At 51.2% G+C, this 21,939-nt stretch overlaps 1 protein-coding gene across 2 annotated transcripts in view; it reads right to left on the bottom strand.

Moving 5' to 3' along the window:
- The window catches only part of PRDM15 (PR/SET domain 15), a 49,497-nt gene that overhangs the window by 17,423 nt on the left and 10,135 nt on the right, over positions 1-21,939 (bottom strand). Inside the window, exons 5-18 of one of the 2 annotated variants that reach the window (XM_033088376.1) lie at positions 21,724-21,825; positions 20,163-20,387; positions 18,334-18,463; positions 16,761-16,942; positions 16,576-16,670; positions 16,128-16,215; positions 15,360-15,419; positions 12,112-12,279; positions 9,778-9,872; positions 8,804-8,935; positions 6,908-7,042; positions 5,743-5,906; positions 4,841-4,920; positions 4,351-4,470 (exon numbers count right to left, since the gene is read on the bottom strand). In XM_033088376.1, the coding sequence (XP_032944267.1) occupies positions 4,351-4,470; positions 4,841-4,920; positions 5,743-5,906; positions 6,908-7,042; positions 8,804-8,935; positions 9,778-9,872; positions 12,112-12,279; positions 15,360-15,419; positions 16,128-16,215; positions 16,576-16,670; positions 16,761-16,942; positions 18,334-18,463; positions 20,163-20,387; positions 21,724-21,825 (1,776 nt within the window). The remainder of the gene's footprint in view (positions 1-4,350; positions 4,471-4,840; positions 4,921-5,742; positions 5,907-6,907; positions 7,043-8,803; positions 8,936-9,777; positions 9,873-12,111; positions 12,280-15,359; positions 15,420-16,127; positions 16,216-16,575; positions 16,671-16,760; positions 16,943-18,333; positions 18,464-20,162; positions 20,388-21,723; positions 21,826-21,939) is intronic. The other variant, XM_033088385.1, reaches the window with a different exon arrangement.

Here is a 21,939-nt window from a genome sequence, read left to right on the forward strand (position 1 = left end):
AAGGATAGGCCCACAGCTAACATCATACTCAACAGTGAAAAGTTAAGCTTTTCCTCTAAGATACGGAACAGGACAAGGATACCCTCTCTCACCACTTCTTTTCAACACAGTCAGAAGTCCTAGCTAGAGTAAATAGGCAAGAAAAAGAAACAAAAGGCATCCAGATCAGAAAGAAGTAAAATTCTCTCTGTGCACAGATGACATGATCTTATATATAGAAAACCCTAACGATGCCACTAAAAAATTGTTAGAACTAATAAATGAATTCAGTAAAGTTGCAGGATACAAAGTCAACATACAGAAATCAGTTGCATTTCTATATGCTAACAATGAATTATATGAAAGAGAAATTAAGAAAATAATCTCATTTGCAACAGCATGGAAAACAATAACATACTTAGGAATCAATTCAGCCAAGGAGTGAAAGATCTGTACAACAAAAACTATAAGACACTGATGAAAGAAACTGAAGAGGACACAAATAAATGGAAAGATATCCCATGTTCATGGATTGGAAGAATCCTGTGAAAATATCCATGCTACCCAAAGCCATCTACAGATTGAATGCAATCCCTATCAAATTCCAATGACATTTTTCACAAAAATAGAAACACTATCCTAAAATTTTTTGGGAACTACAGAAGACCCCAAATAGCCAAAGCAATGCTGAGAAAGAAAAACAAAGCGGGAGGCATCACTGTACCTGATGTATTATATATTATTAATACAAAGCTATAGTCATCCAAACAATATGGTACTGGCATAAAAACAGGTACATAGATCAGTGGGACAGAATAAAGAGCACAGAAATAACCCCTCCCACATATAATCAACCACTTTTTGACAAGGGTGCCACTTTTTGACAAGGGAACACACACTGGGGAAAGGACAGTCTCTACAATAAATGGTGCTGGGAAAACTGGACAGATACATGCAAAAAAAATGAAACTATCTTATACCACTCACAAAAATTAACTTGAAATGGATGAAATATTTAAATCTAAGACCTGAAACTGTAAAACTCCTAGAAGAAAACATAGGAACAAAGATCCTTGACATTGGTTGAGGCAATGATTTCTTGGATAAGTCACTAAAAAGCACAGGCAACAAAAACTGAAATGAACATGTGAGATTACATTAAAGAGCTTCTGTACAGCAAAGGAAATAATAAATTGAAAAGACAACATATGGAATGAGAGAAAATATTCACAAACCATATATATTTACAAACCATACATCTAATAAAGGACTAATATCCGAAATATATAAAGAACTCACACAACTCAATAGCAAAAAAGAAAATAATCCAATTAAAAAATGGGCAAAGGACCCGAATTCTTCCAAAGACTTACAAATGGCCAACAGGTACATGAAAATGCGCTCAATGGCACTCATGATCAGGGAAATGAAAATCAAAACTACAATGAGGTATCACGTCATGCCAGTTAGGATGGCATTTATTAAAAAGACGAGATGATAAATGCTGGCGAGGATGTGGAGAAAAGGGAACCCTTGTGTACCGTTGGAGGGAATGTAAATTGGTGCAGCCACTATGGAAAACGGTATGGAGGTTCCTCAAGAAATTAAAAATTCAACACCTTATGATCCAGCAATCCCCCTTCTGGGTGTTTATCCCAAGAAAATGAAAACAGGATCTTGAAGAGATATCTGTGCTCCCATGTTCACTGCTGCTTTATTCACAATAAGCAAGATATGAAAATAACATAAGTGTACACCAACAGATGAATGGATAAAGATGTGATACATAGATATGTGTGTGTGTGTGTGTGTGTGTGTGTGTACACACACACACATATACGTCTACACACAGTGGAATACTATTTGGCCATGAGAAAGAAGGAAATCTTACCTTTTGTGACAACCTGGATGGACACTGAAGGCATTATGCTAAGTGAGATAAGTCAGACAGAGAAAGACAAATACTATATGATTTCACTTACATGTGGAATCTAAAAAAACTGAACTTGTTAAAAACAGAGACTACCAGTCAAAATGGCTATCATCAATAAATCAACAAACAACAAGTGCTGGCGCAGATGTGGATAAAAGGGAACGCTTGTGCACTGTTGGTGGGATTGCAGATTGGTGCAGCCACTATGGAAAACAGTATGGAGGTATCTCAAAAATCTGAAAATGGAACTACCCTATGATCCAGTAATTCCACTCCTAGGTATCTATCCGGAGAAATCCAAAACTCCAATTCAAAAATCTTTATGCAATCCTATGTTTATTGCAGCACTGTACACAATAGCCAAGACATGGAAACAACCGAAATGCCCATCGGTAGATGACTGGATTAAGAAACTGTGGTACATTTATACAATGGAGTATTACGCAGCCATAAAGAAGAAAGAAATCTTACCATTTGCAACAACATGGATGGACCTAGAGAACATTATGTTAAGTGAAATAAGTCAGACAGAGAAAGATAAGTACCAAATGATCTCACTTATATGCGGAATCTAAAGAAAAGAATAAGTGAATGAACTAATCAGAAACAGTTTTGGAGACAAAGAGGAAAAACTGAGGGTTGCTAGATGGGCGGGGGGGGTGGGGGTAAAGGGGAAGGTGAGGGGATTAGAAAACAATCAGTAACCACAAGATGGCCACGGGGTTTTGAAAATTAATCTGGGGAACGTAATCAATAATGTCGTAAAGATTTTGTAGGGTATCCGATGGACATGTGTCCCATTTCGGAGACCATCTCAGGGAAGATGTAGATGCCTGATCACTGCACTGTACACCTGAAGCTGAACAATAATGAATGCCAACTATAATATTATATATATATATATATATATATATATATATATATGTATGTATATATAGGTATGTATACATTTACAAGAGGCAGAGTACAGCATTGGGAGTGGAGATAGTGGAAATGGGATGGCTCGGTGCCATGTCAGAGAGATAGTGGATGGGGGGCGGGGGGTCCACAGTGGGAGGGATAGAAATGATAAACGTCTAAGAAAAAAAAAAAAACCTCATAGACAAGACAGACAATAGTTTAGTGGTTACCAGAGGGTAAGGGGGGTGGGGGTGGGAGATGAGGGTAAGGGGGATCAAATACATGGTGATGGAAGGAGAACTGACTCCGGGTGGTGAACACACAATGGGATTTATAGATGATGTGATACAGAATTGTACACCTGAAATCTATGTAATTTTACTAACAATTGTCACCCCAATGAATTTAAAAAAAATAAATAAAATGAAAAAACCCAAAAACAAACAAACAAACAAACAAACAAACAAAACCCAGAGACTAGAATGGTGGTTACCAGGTGCTGTGGGGGGTGAGATCGGGGAGATGTTATGGAAGGGTTCAAACTTACACCTCACATAAATCAGGCCTGGAGATTGAATGCACAACACAGTGACAGTCAACAATGTTATATTATAAAGTGTGAAGTTGCTAAGAGATGAAATCTTTCCTGTTCTCAAAAAGAAGTAAGTATGAGACATGATGGGGCTTTGAGTTAACCTTGCTGTACTAATCACATTGCTATAGATCAATGTGTCAAACCAACGTGTTGTACACTTTAAACTTGTACAATATTATGTATCAATTATGTCTCAGTAAAAAAACAAATAAAGGAAAAAGTAAAACCTCTGTGGAATATAAAATTTGGTGTGATTTGTCCTGTGTCTGAACGACGGTGGTCCTGCCGCTCGCCACTGACGACAGCTCTGGTGGCCGCTTGCAACAGCCAAAGAAAGATCCCCTGTCCAAGTCTTCTGGACAGCTTTTTGTTGTTCTTTTTAAAAAACAGAAATGGGTTAACATTTTACCATGTACTGGGATTATCTTTTTTCAAGTTTCACTTACTATATGACATTTTATTTACTGTGAGATATTTTATTAATGGGTTTATTACTGACCTAATTTCTCCTGATTAGAATAAAGGCCAGAGCGCTCCCTGGTCACAGTAAGTCACCGTCTTAGTACATAGTTGGTTCTGATCGACAGTAGTTACTAAGAACAGAGGATTCTGCACCTACGCTCAGGCCACATGGTGATTTCTCAGAATTATTTTGTGCTTTAAACAATTCTATGTTGTATGGTTTCCCTACTTTTAAAACAATTTGTTTGTGCCTTGGATTCCTCATGTCTTTGAGCCTTTTGGACTACTTGGTTTTTCTTGCAGATCCCTCATTTGCATGCTTACCTCCCATCTTTTCGTTTTTAAGTAAATGACTTGGGCCTGGGCACCTCCGACAGCATTGGTGACCCCTCAGGTTTGGCGTGCCAGTTCTTGCACACCCTTCCTGTTGGAGCTCTGCGTGGTTGGTGACACGCCTGTGGTCGGGACCTGCTGCACGTACCTTTCCCACACTCGGCACACAGGTACTCCCGGATGTTGTCGTGCACGCGCATGTGTTCTTTCAGCATGTCCTTCCTGGCAAAAGACTTCCCACACTGCTCACAGGCGTGGCTCTTCACACCTGAAAAATGAACATATGGAAATTATAAGCCTGTAAAGTCTGCAGCCCTGGTTACAGCATAAAGGCAGTAACAGGAAAGGGAGGTGGCCTCCCTACAGCTAGAAGCACGTGACCACTGAGCCACCCCTTCCCTCCACCCACTCCAGACATTCCCTTGGGCTCTTTGGCAAGAAGGTCCCAAGGACGCCCAGGGAGTGATGGAGCAGGGAGGGTCCATGCTGGGAGGGGAAGCAGTGGCTGATGGGAGAAGCCAGAGAAAGGAGAATGCACTGGGAGCGGGCGATGAATGCCGCTCGGTGCTGGAAGCCCATGGACAAGGCCCGGTGGCCCAGGTCAGCTCGGGGCCCTGCATCCCGACAGGAACACCTACCTGTGTGGATGAGTTTATGTCGCTCCAAGTTCCCGATGCTGTTGAAGATACGCCCGCAGATCTCGCATGGGTGAATGTACCTGAAACCGGACACAAGCCTCAGGGCAGTCCAGCCTTGCGGACTGTCCCAGCAGGCACACCTTCCCTAAGCATCTTTGTCAGCAAAGGTGAGGTCAGAAAGGTGCAACGTAGATGATAAAAGACACACAGATTTTCGGCTCTATATAGACTGAATTGTGTCCTTCCCACCAAATTCATGTGTTGAAGCCCTAACCACCTGGTTCCCCCACTGTGACTGTATTTGGAGTTGGGTTTTTAACAGGTGATTAAATTAAAGTGAGGTCTTTAAGGTGGGCCTGAACCCACCATGACTGGTGTCCTTATAAAAAGCGGAAATCGACAGAGACGTGTCAAGGGGGATGACGTGAAGACACAGGGAGAAGACAGCTGTGCACAAGCCCCGGAGACAGGCTGGGAGCAGGTTCTCCCACACGCCTCAGAGGGAACCAATTCTGCGACACCTTGGTTTTGGACTTTTAGCCTCCAGAACTGAGAATACTTTTCTGTTGTTTGAGCCACTCAGTCTGCCGGAGCTGGCTACTCCAGGCTCTACCCAGGGCCTTCCACTAACTCCCTCCGGCTCAGAGCACTGATTCAGGCTGCAGCCAGACAGGAGGCTGGCAATCACGGCACCTGATCACTGGGGAGAAAGGGCTCCTGGTGGCTCTGTAGGCCTGTGATGTGACCTGCGGGTGCCGAGTCCTGGCAGGAAAGTGTGCAAGCCGGGGGAAGACGGACGGAGTACGGGATGGCCGAGGCAGCGCGCTGTCCCAGGGCCCAGCAGCGCTGCCTGCTCTGCACCTCCCTCCGGCACCACCCCAGGAGCAGCCTGGGGGCCTCACTTCTGCACGTTGGGGTCCGGCAGGTTCTCGCGGTGGATGACCATGTGGGCGTGGTAGGTGGCCTTCAGGGCGAAGCGGCGGTGGCAGATGCTGCAGCCGTAGCCCTTCTCCTTGTGCACCTCCATGATGTGCTTCAGGTACTCCTTCCCGCGGCCGAAGGTGAGCTGCGGATGACACGTGGCCCACAGTGCGCATGGCCGGCCTCTGCGGCCCAGCCACTTCCCGCCCACGCGCTGGGAACCCCTGCCCCCACGAGGAAGGGACTCCCAGGGGTGGGGTCAGCGCCGGGCAAAACTGGGCAGCGGGGGCAGGTGACAAGTGCACCTCCTAGGCCTCCCCTCCAGACCAGCCAGTACCCTGAACTCGCGTCCTCTCCACCCACCCGAGCTCCCTGCCTCTCACCTACACCCCGCGGCCCTGACAGATGCACAGCCAGGTGCTGGAGTTCACGGAGATCATGCAGACCTGCACTCGACAGAGCGTGAACCGCACTTTCCCGAGCAGTGGAGCCCAAGCAGGACTACTGCTCATAGCTCGGGTTCCCTCCTGAACAAAACCACCCCCTCAAGCATGGCCCTTCCCTCCATGCATGGGCAGGCCGTGGGGAAAGGCCACGGGCCTGAGGGGAGGGCAGGAGAGGAGGAGCCCCCGCCTGGGGCCAACCTTCAGAGAGGGATCTCCACCTGGTCAGCCACACAGCCCTGCGCTGACCAGTCAGGAGACTGGACCATGTGACAGCAGTGAGACCCACATATAGCATCCCTTAGAAACGAGTGACATGGAGTGGCCTTCCAAGACACCTGTGATGTGGGTGCCTGGCCCCGGCGAAGGGGGCCATGCGCCCTGCACTTTGCAGCCAGTGGCCTGAGCTTAGGGTTTCCAGGTAGGAATTCCCACCCGTTCTCAGGAATTATTTTCACTTTCCCGTTCTCGAATCCCGAGAAAACTTGGTCGGGAAATCGAGAAGATCGGCTCCTTGAACCCAGGTGGTTGGTAGTATCAGCCGTCACTTTGTGGAAACGATTCATCGTGGAGAACAGAAAACAGTTTGTATCTCGGGATTCGGGAACGGGAAAGTGGAAAAACTTCCTGAGAACAGGCGGGAATTCCCGCCTGGACACCCTACTTGAGCTTCCTTGAAGGATGTTCCCAGAGCAGTCATTACCTGACACCTTTTGCAGCTGTACTTGTGAGGCTCCGAGTCTGCGCTCTCGTCAGAATTGTCATCGTTTTCTTCTGAGGAGATCCCAATCTTGCCAATGAACTCTTCCCTTTGGTGGTCATCCATCAGCGCGATGTCCTGGAAGAGTCACAACATCCGACTGCTCACACACTCGGTGCAGCTTTCGTCGGTTATTTATTCCACAGTAACAAAGTTATTTATTCCACATGGAGAAGGCAGGGTCCCTTTGACACGTAGGAAGTCCTACTGAGTTGCCCCTTGTGGGACAGGCCCTGGGCCACATGCAGCCCCGCTCCCCTGGGTAACCTGTGCACACCCCACTTCCCTGACGGTAAGCCCGCCAGGCCCATGTTTGCATTCAGATGATTCTGGAACGCCCAAGGCTGACGCCCTCTGAGGGGTGAGGGCGGGGGATAGCAAAGTCCCTGCCCCATGTCCCTGGGCTCGAGCCTGGTGCTGCTTGGACTCAGGAACACCTAACGTCCCGGACCTGGACGGTGGCATCTATCAACGGGATGGGGTGGGGTTAGTGGACACTAAGGCCTCTTTCCATGAGACATACATGGCTGGGATTGTCCCAAAGTTCCATTTACTTGTCTGAAAAAGACTGCAAGAACACTCCACAGTCACTGTACAGGCTAGGGACGCTCCAGGGAACACTGCAGGGTTGCGGGGCTAGAAGCTGAGGAAGCAGCGTTTCAGCCAATCAGCAGCAGCGAGCGGACCGGAGGCGGGCTCACTCTGCCTGGCGGTTGGCTCTTTCTGACGGCCACGGGCGCTGCCGTCTGCTCTCCTTGCCCATTGTCAGGCAGAGGCTGCCAGGACACATAGCAGTGCCAGCCAAGTTTAATAAGCAAAATTTAGTGTGGGGGGGATGGTAAACAGGGTTCCTTTGGAAAATTCGCTATCCTCTTTCTCTCTGCTCCCTCCGGCCAAAGCACACAGGTTTTCATGAGGCCTGCTGTTCCATTTCTTCTACCCTCGCACACCCCTATTTTCCATCAGCAAAGAAAGGGCAACACCCTTTAGAAAGAGCACAGCCACGTTGCACTCAGACCTGCCAGGCCCTTCACCTCTGTAGGATCTAATTTAACCCTCATGGAAACCCACTTTGTGGCAGGTCTCAGGTCCCGTTTTACAGGGACGTGGGCTCAGAAGGGTGGGAGGACAGCACCCACAGGTCCCAGCTGGGACGTAGCAGGGTCACAGTGAGGTCTCAGTTCCTGTCCCAGTGCTCTGTACCCCCATGGGCTCTTCCTTCCACCCCAGCCCACCACCTGCACTGGGGAGCCTCCCACACTCTCATACCTTGCCCCCCACTTTCTCTCATACTTGCCTAGTGAAATCCCTACCTGCACCCAGGGCTGGGACCTGCCCCCCACAGTCACTGAGCCGCAGGTGTCTCTAGGCAGTGTGCGTCCAGCTTCATTTGGGCCTCAGCACCACCTACCATTTCTTAGTTTTCCCTGGATGCAGCCCTTCTCCATTAATGATGACCCCAAGTCCTTGCTGCACCCCAGCTCCCACCAACTCTTGGCTTTCCTCCAAGGCAGGGAGGGAGGCAAATGCCACCATCCCATCATTTTCTTCCTCCAGGAAGCACCCAGCATGTAGAAATTTTAATGGCATCCCTGCAGCTGAGATGCATGAGACGCAGCAAGCAGCCATGAGGACTCATCTGAAGACAGGAACCGGGCCAAGCTGACAAGTGTGTCAGGACGTTGGCCCCAGGGCTGCCATGCCACCCACAACCAGTGGGCCACGCCCAGCCTGTGAGCCACGCCCTCACGTGAGCCACACCCCTGTGTGAGCCCTGCCCCCGTGTGAGCCACACCCCTGTGTGAGCCCCGCCCCCGTGTGCGCCGCGCGGCCTGACACCTTGAAGTGGACATGGATGTGGTCCCGCAGCACGTCCACGCGGAAGAACCTGCGGCCGCAGACCTCACAGGTATACTTCTTGTCACCGTGGGTCAGCAGGTGCTTGTTCATGTTGCTCCTGCAGGAGAACACCTGCGGGCAGAGAGGGGACATGTGGCAGCCGTCACCAACACTGGGCTGCACTTGGTAAACAGTAACCCCGAAACTGAGATTTCTGTTTCCTCTTGAAAACGTTAAAAAATCTGGCAATGCTTGTCCATAGACCCCAGAGATCGTCCGCGAAGAACATCACCGTTCTCCACGGCATCCTGATGTGGCCCAGTCGGCAGTGCCAGGATGGGCTCCAGCACAGTGCTAACTCAGGTCTGCAGCACCGCATGGGGCGCAGGGGCTTTGCTTCTGGACAGCGGGGGTCCAGCGGCTCTGCTAAGGACTCACCTGCCTGCCAGACCACCTTGGACACACCTAGGATAGATCTGCTCAGAAGGACGACATCGCACTCACTCGGGAGTGCCAACATCCATGAAACATGGCACAGTGGGCGCCCGTGGCCAGGGGTCATGGGCGCTGTCACCAAGAAATGCCACAGGGAGACCGACACCAATGGGCAGGATAAAGTCCCCGGACCAGTGCGCTCGCTCTGGTCTCTGCCATAAGGACACGTCTCAGAAACGCTAACGAGGAGAGCGTGACAGCGTGAGCACGGGGAGGGCGCCGGGGAAAAATCATGGCAAAAGGGAAAAAGGCTCTAACAGAAACATTCATTCCCTGGAGACCCAACTTGACAGCAAAAGAGATCAAAATGGCAAGGGCACGAATGAGTGGACACCACAGCTTAAGACAAGCCGAGCATCCATTTTCACACTAACATCTTTCCCCTGGATGCTCGGGGGGGGGGGGGGGTCTCCGAGTTTCGACATGAAGAAATGATGACCTTTGTATGTGAGGTTCCAGAACCGAGCGTGGGGCGTTACCTTGCCACACACGGGGCATCCCGAGGGCTCCTTCTTGTAGCGGACCAAGTTCTCACCGCTCGTCTCCAGGTCTTCTCTCTTCACCCGCCTGACCCCTGAAATCAACACCCGCCAAGCGAGAGAGTGACTCGTCATGGAGCATGTGTGTATCGGTCAGTCCTACTTCGGCCACGTGTCCTTTTCAGTGGATGGGAGACTTGCCCCCAGTGGGGGACAAATGAGTGGGTGGGTGGCATGCATCTTGTGTATCAGCTCTAACCGCTGTCCTATACAGGCTCCCAGGAGAGAAGGGACATCCCGCAGGGTGGGGTGACACTGTTCTTACACCTGAAACGTCTGGGCAGCACGTGCTTCCCACTTTCCAGTGTGCAACAGTTACAGTGACAAGGTGTTGTACCCAAACTAAAGGCCCTTCGTAGAGATGGCCCTTTATTAAAAAGAGGCTAATATTCACCCTTCAAATTAGGATCAGGATGCAAAGTCACAGGATAAAATCTTTATGGTTTTAAGGCATTAATTGTTCGTAATTGGGATGGAAACAGACTCTTAGAAGTTTGGCTGAAACAGGTTATCTTTGAACCAAATTAAGAGAGAAATTAACTTCCCATGGTCTCTTTCTACACAACTGGCCCATTCTGGAACATTCCTGCATAACCTGGTGTGAATCCAGTCCGACTTAAGAACGCCTGGCAAGCTGGCAGGAGACAAACACATCGTTCTCCAAGGGCCCCTCAGCACCTCAGGTTGCGGGGGGAGCTTACACTACAGTTCAGCATAAATGAAAAACCACAAAATGGCCACAGCAGCATTAATTTATTCCGGCAGAAAATGATCTATGTGCCAGTTGTAAAATAAAGTTGTAAAATGGAAACTAGGTACAGGTATCTATCTGTCAATCAGGAAACACCCGCATTCTGGGGGTGCCAGTGGTGGCCGGCACCTCGGGCCCCGCTCGGGACTTCACAAGCTGGGTCTGTTCAACCATCCACCAGCCTAGGGGGTTGGGCATGATGGTCACCCCCACCACACAGGTGAGAAACTGAGGCACAGTAGTATGCCCAAGGCCACCCCGTCCCTATGCCTGGCTCGTGAGGCCCTAAGTGCCCATCCAACGGATCACAGAGGAAAAACTGCTGGATCTCATGAGGCCACATGTAGAACAGCAGGTAGAACAGCAGAGAACACAGGAGGAGAGACTCCGGTCTGGTTTAAGACAGGCGTGACGTGCATGACACGCATACTTGTGTGGCACAGTCAGGCTTTACACACGAATTTCTTTTTCCAACAAGCACATACAGTAGGTCCTCAAATGATGTCATTTCGTTATAATGCTGAGATGCCGAAGGAACCTAACTTTCGTTTAAATCAACTAGTCTATGGTAAAACTGGTTTCATTATACATGGTTTTGCATACAGTAGTACAAACTATTAGCGATGTAAATTGGGGACTTAACTGTACCTCATTTGCAATTCTTCAGAAAATGATTCTTTTCGAGCTTTTATAAAAAGGTACTTTGCTCACTAAAGTCTGGTCAGCAAGAGAGCAGTGACTTTCAGGGTAAAAATCAGGATTACCAACACTAAAATGTTACTTTTCAAGAGGGTGTGTGAGAGCAGGCTCTTTAAGGGTTTCCCCGGGGGTTCAGGACGCACCTGCAGCCCAGGTGCTTCTCTGCTTAGTGCCCGTGCCTTCCCATTGGGGCGCTGCCTGCACAGCTCAGGGTCTGGCCCGCAGGGGACCCACACCTCACACCTGGTTGCCAGTTCTGCCACATTCCGTCATCTCACCCGTAACTGGCCCCACTGAAATCCATCTTGCTCTTGCACTTGACCTCTCATGAACCCACCACATGGACAGGCAGCCCCCTGTACGCCAAGCCTGCTACAAAAGATGCGGCCTCGGGAAACAGAGGGTAGGGGGAGTGAGGGAAAATCATCATGGCCCCCCACCCACAGCATTCGCCCAGAACTTTCTGCTCCACACACGGCTGGAAGCAGGCCCCATACACAATTTCGTACTGTTTGTTTCCTACTTTCTGTCATATTGAAAGCATTTTCTCATAATATTAAAAAAAACTGTTTGAAAAGATGCTTTTTAAGACCACATGACATTCAGTGCTATGGAGCCTGGTTTCCCTAACCTTTTCCCAGTTGGAACAGTTGGGACACTTAGGATGTTTCCAACTGTTCCCACGAACACACTAGTAATCTCTTGTCTATCCATGCACTGAATTCCCACGTGATGGTGACCACAGAGCTTGTGACAACATAGGCCCCACCCCACGGCACCTCCCCACGCCCCGCCCCAGCTCAGCCCCAAGGCAGGTACCTTACCTTCCAGGTGCCTCCTCTGGTGGTCCAGCATGACATCCTTGCGGTAGAACATTTTGTTGCAGACTTCACACGCAAACTTTTTGTCCCCGTGCTTCTTCTTGTGCTTGGAAAGGTTACTGTTGGTGGAGAAGAATCTGAAACACATCTCACATTGGAACGTCTTGTCATCTGTCCGGAAAGCAAGCAAACACAGCAACTTTTAGGTAAGTGGTGTAGAAGTCAGGCTGCACGTCGTGGCCGTGGGCCTGGCAGTGAGGCGTGGGCGGAGGGCAGAGATGATGGGACCGCACAGCGGGTGCAGCACGCCCGCCCTGCTGTGGCTTCTGCCCAAGCACCAGGCTGGAGCGGCTGGTTCTCAGCGTGAAAAACAAACATTTAGCTCATGTCCTGTCAGGCCAAGCCACTCCCAGCCCGCCTCCAGCACATTCCCGTCTCCCATGGCAGTTAATGGTTCCTCCCCGGGAATCACCACGCTCCACCAGGGCTTGTGACAGCGCCTGGCCCGGCTCTCTGTCCCACTGCACCCTCTCCCTCTAGGTGCCCAGGACGTCCCTCGGCTGCCCTGAGGCCTGTTCTGGGTGAGCACGAGCAGCGGAGTCACTGGCCTGCAGGCACTAGTACCTCTTCAGCTGTGTCTTTGCCCGACCCACCCGGCCACTCCCCTTGGTTCAGGGGGTCTCGGCATCACACCCAGCGCTCTCCTCTCTCACCTTGTTCCCTGCTCTGCCCCTCAGCCCCCATCACCTTCCCACCACTGCTTCTTCCCCCTTTCCCCTCCATGTCCACTTTGTTCCTGCCAGGACACGTCACTTTCCATGGGTCTGTCACCTACACAATCCCCAGAAGGCAATCACACTGCCCGTGGCCCTCCTGCAGGGTTAACCCCAGAACTCTCAGACCATGGATGCCCAGCAGGACCCCTTCCTCGCCCCATGACCCTGTGCAGGTAGGCATGACCGTGTGGGTCAGCGTGAGGGCCTCAGGACACCGTGTCATCCACATTTCTGGGCCCTGGGCTCCAGCCCAGTGACTCGACTCCAAGTCAGCAGTTTGCCAACCACGCGAATCCCTGAGGCCGCATGCAGACCTGCCGTTTTCTACAATGACGCTGATGGGCTTCCCACTCGGCTGCACAATGGAGTTCCTCGGGTGCGTCTGAGGACCCCCTCCTGTCCAGGGTATCAACCTGGCACTGGTGACATGTGGGCCAGGCCATTCTCTGGGGGGGCCGTCCTGGACCCTGCGGATGTTCTGTAGCATCCTGGCCCCCACCCACACAGCCAGTTAGTTGTGACAACCAAACTGTCCCAGTCCTCCTCAGCAGTTCTCAGGTGACCCCGCCGTGCAGCCCAGGTGCAGCACGTGTGCGTCCACACGGTCCCCTGTACACGTGTGCACATGTGTGCAGTACGTGTGCTTATTATGCAAACATGGTCGTGCTTATTTTCGTGGCTACGTAATAGTCCATCCAGTTCATTCATCACAATTTATTTCTGTATTTTTGATATTGTAGATAACCTAGTGATCCTTAGTAATACACCTTTTTTCTTTCTTTCTGCTCACTTCCCTTAGCATGGCTTCTTAGGAATGGGGCCACCAGAGCCAAGGGTGTCTGCCATCTTGCTTTGTGAAGGGCCATGCCCTTACAGGGCTGTTCCATCAGATCACAACAACCCCCGCCCCCCTGGGCCTGCTAAACTAGCCAGGCGAGCTTCCCTCCTGGAGGGCAGGCGCCCCGCTGGCCCCCGGGCCTCGCAGCAGTGGCAGGTGCAGCACGACCTTGGGCTGCAGCTTTCTCTCCTGAGCCCCTCCCCACATACGTGCGATCACGTCTAACCATTCCCAGCTCAGAGGTGGCCTCTGCCAGGTGAGAGAGGAGCTGGAGCAGAGCTGTCCAGGACAAGCTTGTCACACAGGGCGGCTTTTCCCACCATGGCATCCACATGTCACCAGTTCAGGAATGCAGACAGGCACCCGGTCCCAGCGACAACCTCCCCACAATAATCCTGCAGCCCTCGAGGTCTACATGCCTGTTTTACTAAAATGTAGTAACTGAGGACACATGCCCGTTACTTGGGTTCTGGTGAAGGGTGTGCGCACAGGGTCACCCGGAGCCACGCCGCATGGGAGCCTGACGGTCTGCTTTGCTTGAGGGCCGGGACGTGAGCCTTTGCTATTCTCTAGCACAGTCTGATAGTCAAGGGCAGTACAGGAACCTCTGAGAGGAGTTACACCAACGCCTCGTCACCCCAGGACAGATCCCGCTGAGGGAAAGCTTGAGGAAAGCCCATCACACTACACATTTCAAAGCTCCTCCCTCGGGACAGACAAACTCTTGGTTTCATGGTCCATAGAAGACACATGTTCTCTTAACGTGAATACTATAAAAAGTATAATAGTATGCAAATAGGGTAGTATGCAGATTAGCTCCATTTCCAGGTTTGTCCTCTGTTTTCCATCCAAAATTTCTAACCTTTGAAATGAGAGCACCTAGAGAAAGTACATCTCAATCTGTTAATTCTATATAATGAAGTTAAAGGTGTGGTTTGCCAGAACTTTCAGCTGACATGTAGCAATTGTGGCTTTACCTTCTTTTACTTTCTGTCTCATTCATGTCCAGAGAAACAGTTAAAGACAGAGGACAACTTCTCTTCCTTGACCCTGAGTCGGCCTCACTGAACACCCATCAGGACAGGGCCACTCGCAGCCACTCGCTCTCACACCAGGTCCCCTACGCTCATGCACATCCACAAGGGGTCACATGGGGCGTCGCCCGACTCTGGTCAACCACCCGGCTAAGGCTCGGTGACTGCTACTGCAGCAGTGGAGGCTGCTGGGTGGCTGTGCCGGATTTGGGGGAACACTGGGGTGCAAGGCTCACAACGCCCATAATGCAGGTCGTCTGAGAGCTCCCAAGGCTACTTCCTGCCATGGATACAGACGCCACAGAGCAGCTGGAGCTCAGGTGAAACAAGATTCACCTGCCATGCAGAAAAGCCCCACCATGGGCAGAAGACACAAGCCATGGTTTCAGACAGGAGCCCTCAAAGCAGAACGAACAAACAAATGAACCAGACAAAGGGACGATGCGGAAGCTGCAGGGACGGCTGTGGCCTCGGTGGGAGGGGCCGTGAAGATTTGGCTAATTCAGGTTGAGGTTTCCCAGAGACCCACCAAGACCCAGCACAGAGATGCCAGTGACGCACACAGAGGGGTCAACAGGAAAGGGTTCAGTGTCAGAGTCTAACCTGGTAGGTCGCTAAGCCGACTGCCGTCGGGCCCCCCCTCTCCCGGGTGTGCTAGGGCTCCTAGAGAGAGGGAGAACGCAAGTCACCCACCGGGCACAAGGACAGAGCAGAGGGACCGGACGGGGGCTTTCTCAGCCTCCTTGCTGGACGTGGGGATTTCTATATTACACGTGCGTGCCAGCTGTGAACTCGGCCAGAGACGGTGTCCAGGACACTCGCCCAGGCCCACGGGTGCCTCGGCACAGACTTGTCTGAGAGCGTTGACTTACGACCACATGTGAGTAAAAGGAGATTCCATTTCCCTTGGAGGCTGGAGGGCAGGAGCAGGCTGAGAACAAAACGTTCTGTGCAAGGAGGCACGGCACCCCATCCTGGATGCCAGCAGCCCATGCATCCGGCAAAGCTCGTGTCACGGGAAACCCTTCCAACACGCGAGGCAGAGCCCTCACTCCTCCAGGCGCTACCCACCCACTCTCATTCCTCACTGGCCCAGTAACAAATCCAACACGGGCTCACCACGCTTAGCGAGCATGAAGGTGGGGTTTCAAATGTGGGGCCCATGTAGCTTCGGCTGAAGAATAACAGGAAGTGAGAAAAGGAGTCCCTTTAGACACGGGGCGCTTCCATCTGTTCTGCAGAGTAGCTAATGACTGCTTGGAAGCAGAACGAATGGAGGGAAGTGTTAGAAGTCAGGTGATCTGCGAGCTCCATCTTTCCTCCCTTCTAAAGCCCCACGGTCTCCATGGACGTCGGGCGGTGTCTGCTCACCTGTCCTGCAGTTGTGAAACTCCAGTGCACTCTCGATGCGGAAGGTCTTCTCACAGGTGCCACACCGGTATCTGTACTCGCCGTCCACCTGGGCAGAGGACAGCACGTCAGAGGAGGACACGGGAGCCCACGCACCTGGAACGGCCTCCCTGATGGACCGTCCTGGCAACTTGCAGGTGCGTGTGCTTTACGTTTTTCTCTACTACTCCTACTCAGTTTAGGCACGTGAAGAATTTTCCCTCTTCCCGCCCAACTGCCCAAGAAGGCAGCCCGCCTTCAGCTGCCAGCACTCCCGCGCCTGCTCCGGCTGCCCTGCCGCCTGGCCGGGACCCCAGGCCGCTCCGGCTCTCTCCTCTGTCCCAACTCTTTCTTCTCTTCCCAGCACGACTGTTCAGGCCGCCACCTGCTTCTGCTCACAGCCAGGAAGAGAAGCCGCGGTTCCACCCACCTCGTTCCGGCTGTGCTTGTAAGAAACATGCTGCTTTAGACTCTCCTTGCGGCTGAACAGCTTCGCACACTCCTCACACTTGAACAGCTTGTCACCTAAAGGAACCGACCAATAAAAAGCTGCCTTGTGACTGTGGGCGTGACCTGAAACGCGCCCGCCCCGCTGGACCGCGGCCTGCGACTCACCGTGCGAGCGCACGTGCCTGCTGAGGTTGCTGCTGTTCTGGAAGACCTTGCTGCACGTGCTGCACTGGTACACCCGCCGGTGCTCCCCCAGCTGCCTGACCAGCTTCCGCCGGACGCCGTGCCGGCCCGACAGAATCAGACTCCTCTTGAGGGTGACGCTGCCGCTCTGATGATGGGGGAACCTGCCGCGTTAGGCGAGCAAACTGGTAAGATGGGTGGGGAGCTGGGTCTTGGGGGGGCAAGTTCAAGGTTAGTCATCTTGGAAAGAGCCCCTTCCAAACTGTCCCAGCTTGATGAGAGAAAGGAAGGCAGAGCTTGGGCATCGCCCAGCTTCAGGGGCATCCAGGCAGGAGAGGCACCTTGAGCGAACAATGGCACAGGTAGCTTACTGTGTACCAGCCACACCTCCACTGCATTTAACTCTGGACACCAGGAGGGTTGGAGCACAATCGGGCCTCAACTAGAGAAAGCGTGTCTGTGCACTGTTTTCTCACGTGGTCCAGCCTCGAATCTGTTTTATATTTTTCCTGAACCCAGTTTCCAAAATTTATTCTCCCTGGCAAATGTTTGTGACTGTAAGCCATGGAAATCCTCTGGGCAGTAAGAAAGAGTGTAAATAAATAAATAGATAACACCATTTCTGACATGACTGTGGTCTCAGTTTTCAGCATTTCCACAGGTTTCCGGACTACAGAGGACCAGGCACATTCTGACGACTGTAAGAGATATTCCAAAAAGGGCTGGGGGAAAAATCGCTATCAGTTAATTCAACTTCAGGGCAAAAGTTACCCTAGAATAACAATAAAATAAAATATTTTCTTTGTTCACAAAAAGGAAAACACAAAGCAAGGTGTTAAATTTGTAGAAATTCAAATACAAAACTGCTTTGTCATCGCAGCATTATTCACAACAGCCAAAGGGTGGAAGGAACACAAGTGTCCACTGCAGGAGAGACGGATAAACTACATGTGGTCTCTACAGATGACAGACAACTATTCCGCCTTAAAACAGGACATTCTGACACCTGCTACAACATGGATGAGCCTTGAGGACATTATTCCAAGTGACATAAGCCAGTCAGGAGTAGATAAACGCTGTATGATTCCACTTATATGAAGTGCCGAGAGACACATATCTCATAGGTCACCATAACGACAGAAAATAGATGGTGGGGGCTGAGGGCTGCGGGAAGGGGAGTAATTGTTAAATAGATACAGCGCTTCAGCTTGGGAAAGATGAGAAAGTTCTGGGTTGGGATGGTGGTGAAGGTTGTACAACAATATGAATGCATTTAACTCCAAAGGGGTTAAGATGGGAAAGTTCACGTTACGTACACATTACCACAATAAAAAAGTTTTTTATAACAGTTTTCACAGTGGACACACCATTAAGCTCCTGGTCCCATACCGTTTCTGCTGTTTCCCAAGCCCGTTCCTTTCCCACCACGAGAAACAAAGCCACCCCCACTGCCCCCGGCCTCCATCAGGCCTTCCCGCTGGGAGGTGCCACCTCCCCCTCCCATGGATTCACTGCCCCCAGCGCCTTCTGTCCCGAATGCCGTGGCACGACGTACTTTGGCACTGAACTGGCGTCGCTGGTGGTGGTGGCCAGCTTCCCCAAAACCAGCTCCATGATGCGCTCATCTGGTGTCGCAGTCACAGGCTCGTCCGGTGGCACCTCAGTGATGATCTCTGCCACTTGCTCTGTGTGGAAGGGATGGGACAGGCCATGTCACCACCAGGGCAGGGCCAGACACAACCCAATCACGAAGCCAGGCCGAAGAGGACCATAGCCAGGCCACAGCTGTAGACTCGGATTGCAAGATTTACACAGGGGTGAAAAAAAGGAAGAAAAACTAGCAATATTTTATTACAGAATTCACATATTTACCTGTATATATGGAAAAATACAATGATATTCTCAACTCAAAACTGGAGTTATAAACTGTGATTCCTTCTAAAACAACAGTCAGAACACTATTTCAATCCCTTTTCATAACAACCCAAAACAAAACATTTTGATAGAAAGTGGGATCTTACAACTTACTGTGATTTAGAAATCTTAATTTTATGAGACAAGCCACCTTGAGCATGTTCAAAAGCAGGTAACTGCTCCATGCAAGAGTTAATCACCAAGTAACCACAGTGATAGGGACCCAGGCTGGCACCTCTGGACAAATGAAATATGGGAAGATCACACATAAAAATTTAGCACTGGTTCCGCCACTTCGCCTACTGTGAGTCTTCCTAATGCAATGAACCGTCTGTGAAATAATCTCTGAGTAAGCTTTCTGCGCCTCCGCATCCTCTCCACCTGTTGGAGGCGGGGAGTCTGCCCAGGGAAGCTAAGCCACGCCTGTCAGTGCCACAGAGCAGACCGCGAGCTGGCTGCACCGCGGGGCAGAGAAGGGCACAGCTGAGAGTATTACGTGAGGACTGTTCCTCTGATTCACTTTTTTAATTTTCAGAAGGAATAAGGATTTTTTCTCTCTCACAAAAGGGATCATGGGATATACCAGCGGCAAAAAGAAAACTGCCCAGTGGTCAGTAACAAAGGCAGTGAGGGACCTGTGCCACACACCACAGAAAGTGGCTCAAAGGTCTCCCCAAACTCAACTGAGGATATGGTGCAACCAGAGAACGTGCTTCAGTCATGGCTGGAAACAAGCCACATGCACATCTGCAGGTAATGGGGAGCCAGCGGTGGAGCGTTCACACAGCGACCAGCCCGCTCGGCCGCCACGGAGAAGGAGCGGGGGCAACCCAACGTGGACAAGTCACCGCAGTGCCACGTGCGAGACAGCAGACACAGAAAGAGCGTCATTCACGTGAACTCCCAAGATGGGCAAGACCCATCCGTGTGAGACCAAGGGGAGGGTTGGGAGATGAGCTCTTCTCTGTCCTGACTGGACCCACCTGTCCAACTTCACGACTGCACACTCTGTAGAGTGGGTTGTATTACATGTAAATTGTATTTTCCAAAAGAGCTGATTTACAGAAGAAGACAAAGGGCTCACATTCTGTCTCTACAGGGGCTGTGCTGAGTTTTCACACCCTGGCCCACAGTGGCAGGGGACAAGTCATGTGATCCCTCTTGGTCTCCCAGCATCAGCCCTCACCCACCTGCCAGTTCCTCCCCCAGAACCATTCCTCACCTGCTGGCTCCTCCCGCAGGACCACCCCTCACCTGAGGCTCCTCCCCCAGAACCAGCCCTCACATGAGGCCCCTCCCCCAGGACCACCCCTCACCTGAGGCTCCTCCCCAGGACCACCCCTCACCTGAGGCCCCTCCCCCAGGACCACCCCTCACCTGAGGCTCCTCCCCCAGGACCACCCCTCACCTGAGGCCCCTCCCCCAGGACCACCCCTCACCTGAGGCTCCTCCCCCAGGACCAGCCCTCACCTGCTGGCTCCTTGCCTTCGATGATGACCAGCGGCTGCTCAGGTTTGGATACTTTGGGTTTTCTCCCCCTTCGAGGCTTTTTCTTCTGCTCTTTGGAGGTGCCGACGCCCTTGGGAACTGCGGGAGGCTCGCCCCGAGGCCCATCTGGTTCCTTCTCGGGGGCCCCTTGGTGTTGGCTGGCTGCGGGGAGGCCTTTGGTCTGTTCCAAGTGACCCAACAGATGCTCTGCAGGAGGGAGCCCACGCACGGGGTGAGGAAGCCGGTGAGGAAGCCGGCAGTGGCCGCTCCCACACCCACGTTCACTTCTTTGTTTTCAATTTTATTTGCTAAGATTGGGCCCTTTGCATAAGTAAATAAACTTTATTTCCACTGCTTTTGAAAAAGCATTCCCACGGCACCAAACACTACGACTACTTTAAAAAGTCAATTAGGTGATAAAAGCAAGGCAGGTTAACCATTCACACTGTTTTGTAAAAATTGAAAGCCTGTGTACACACTTAAATGCAAAGAAAACTGGAAGGATTTCTCAAAATAGTAATGTGGTTCTCTCTAGATGGTGACCTTCCAGGCAATTTTGATTTTCTTCTTTAAGTTTATTTGTATTTTCTAATTTTTCTACAACAAATACATAACATAATTACCTAAAAACGTAGCCTCTAATATGAGAAATACTCAATTCGTGATGAACAAAACTGTCTTTAAAATATTGCACGAAAGCAAAAAAAAAAAAAACACCAAAAACCAACTTCGGTTTATTTCCAACTGAAGAAAGCCTCAGAGACCTTCTGAGATGAAAGACAGGAAGCGGGCAGAGGTGGTACAAAGATCAGGAGTGGCCAAGCCTCCAGATGAAGGCTCAGACCAGCTGGATGGCAGGGCAGCAGCAGGAAGGAGGCGGGACCCCCATGAGAGGACGGGACTAACGCTGTCACATGCCAGGGGCACCTGTGTGCACCCTGGGGCCAGGGCTGACACTTCCCACTGCAAATCTCCACTGGGTCAGCCCAGGCACTCACGAGGTGGCTGCGGTCTTCATCTGTTCCCTATTTAGGGACGTGGTGCTGGGTGAGTGCCGCAAGGAGCTAGTGAGGGAAAGACAAGTACAAAGCCAACAGTGTCTGTGACACATGTCACAGGAAGGGTAGGCGGTTCGCACACAGCAGAACAAGCTAACAGGGAGCTGACCTGGCTAAAAACACTTGGGAAGACTATTAAAATGGAGACACCTCCCCTGCAAACTGTAACACACCCGAGCTTAAGAGAAAGAGGACAAAACCCCGCAGTGCCCAATACAGAGAGGAGCCCAAGCCGGAGCGTAGAACACAAGCGGAGGGGAACACCGGAAGGAAGTCCTGGGTGTCACACACGTGCAGGTCTGGGGGACGCGGCCTGGGTCTGCACCGGCTGCAGGAGCAGAGCTGCTCACGGAAGCCACAGAACATTCCAACGGCCACGTGCTTCATCCCAAAGGGATGGAGTAGAAGTGACAGCCCAAAGCACAGTGAGCTCAACACAGGATTTCCCGAAACCTAAGTTGGCCACCCACCCCAGCCCCGCTTACCATTCTGGAGCTGCAGTTCCAGGAAGGTGGCAGAGCACACCTTACACACCCACGGGCTGGGGTCCGATTCCACCGGGGTGCTGCTTTCTGGGGTGCCTGCAGCTTCAAAAGAGAGGAGAACAAGGTGACCCTCAGCTCACCTGCCCGAGGGCCCAACCCAGTGCCGAGTGCACCTGTCCACACAGGTGACAGTGACAGTGAACGCACATGAACACA

Source organism: Rhinolophus ferrumequinum, chromosome 2 (genome assembly GCF_004115265.2).
Source record: "Rhinolophus ferrumequinum isolate MPI-CBG mRhiFer1 chromosome 2, mRhiFer1_v1.p, whole genome shotgun sequence".
NCBI lineage: Eukaryota > Metazoa > Chordata > Mammalia > Chiroptera > Rhinolophidae > Rhinolophus > Rhinolophus ferrumequinum.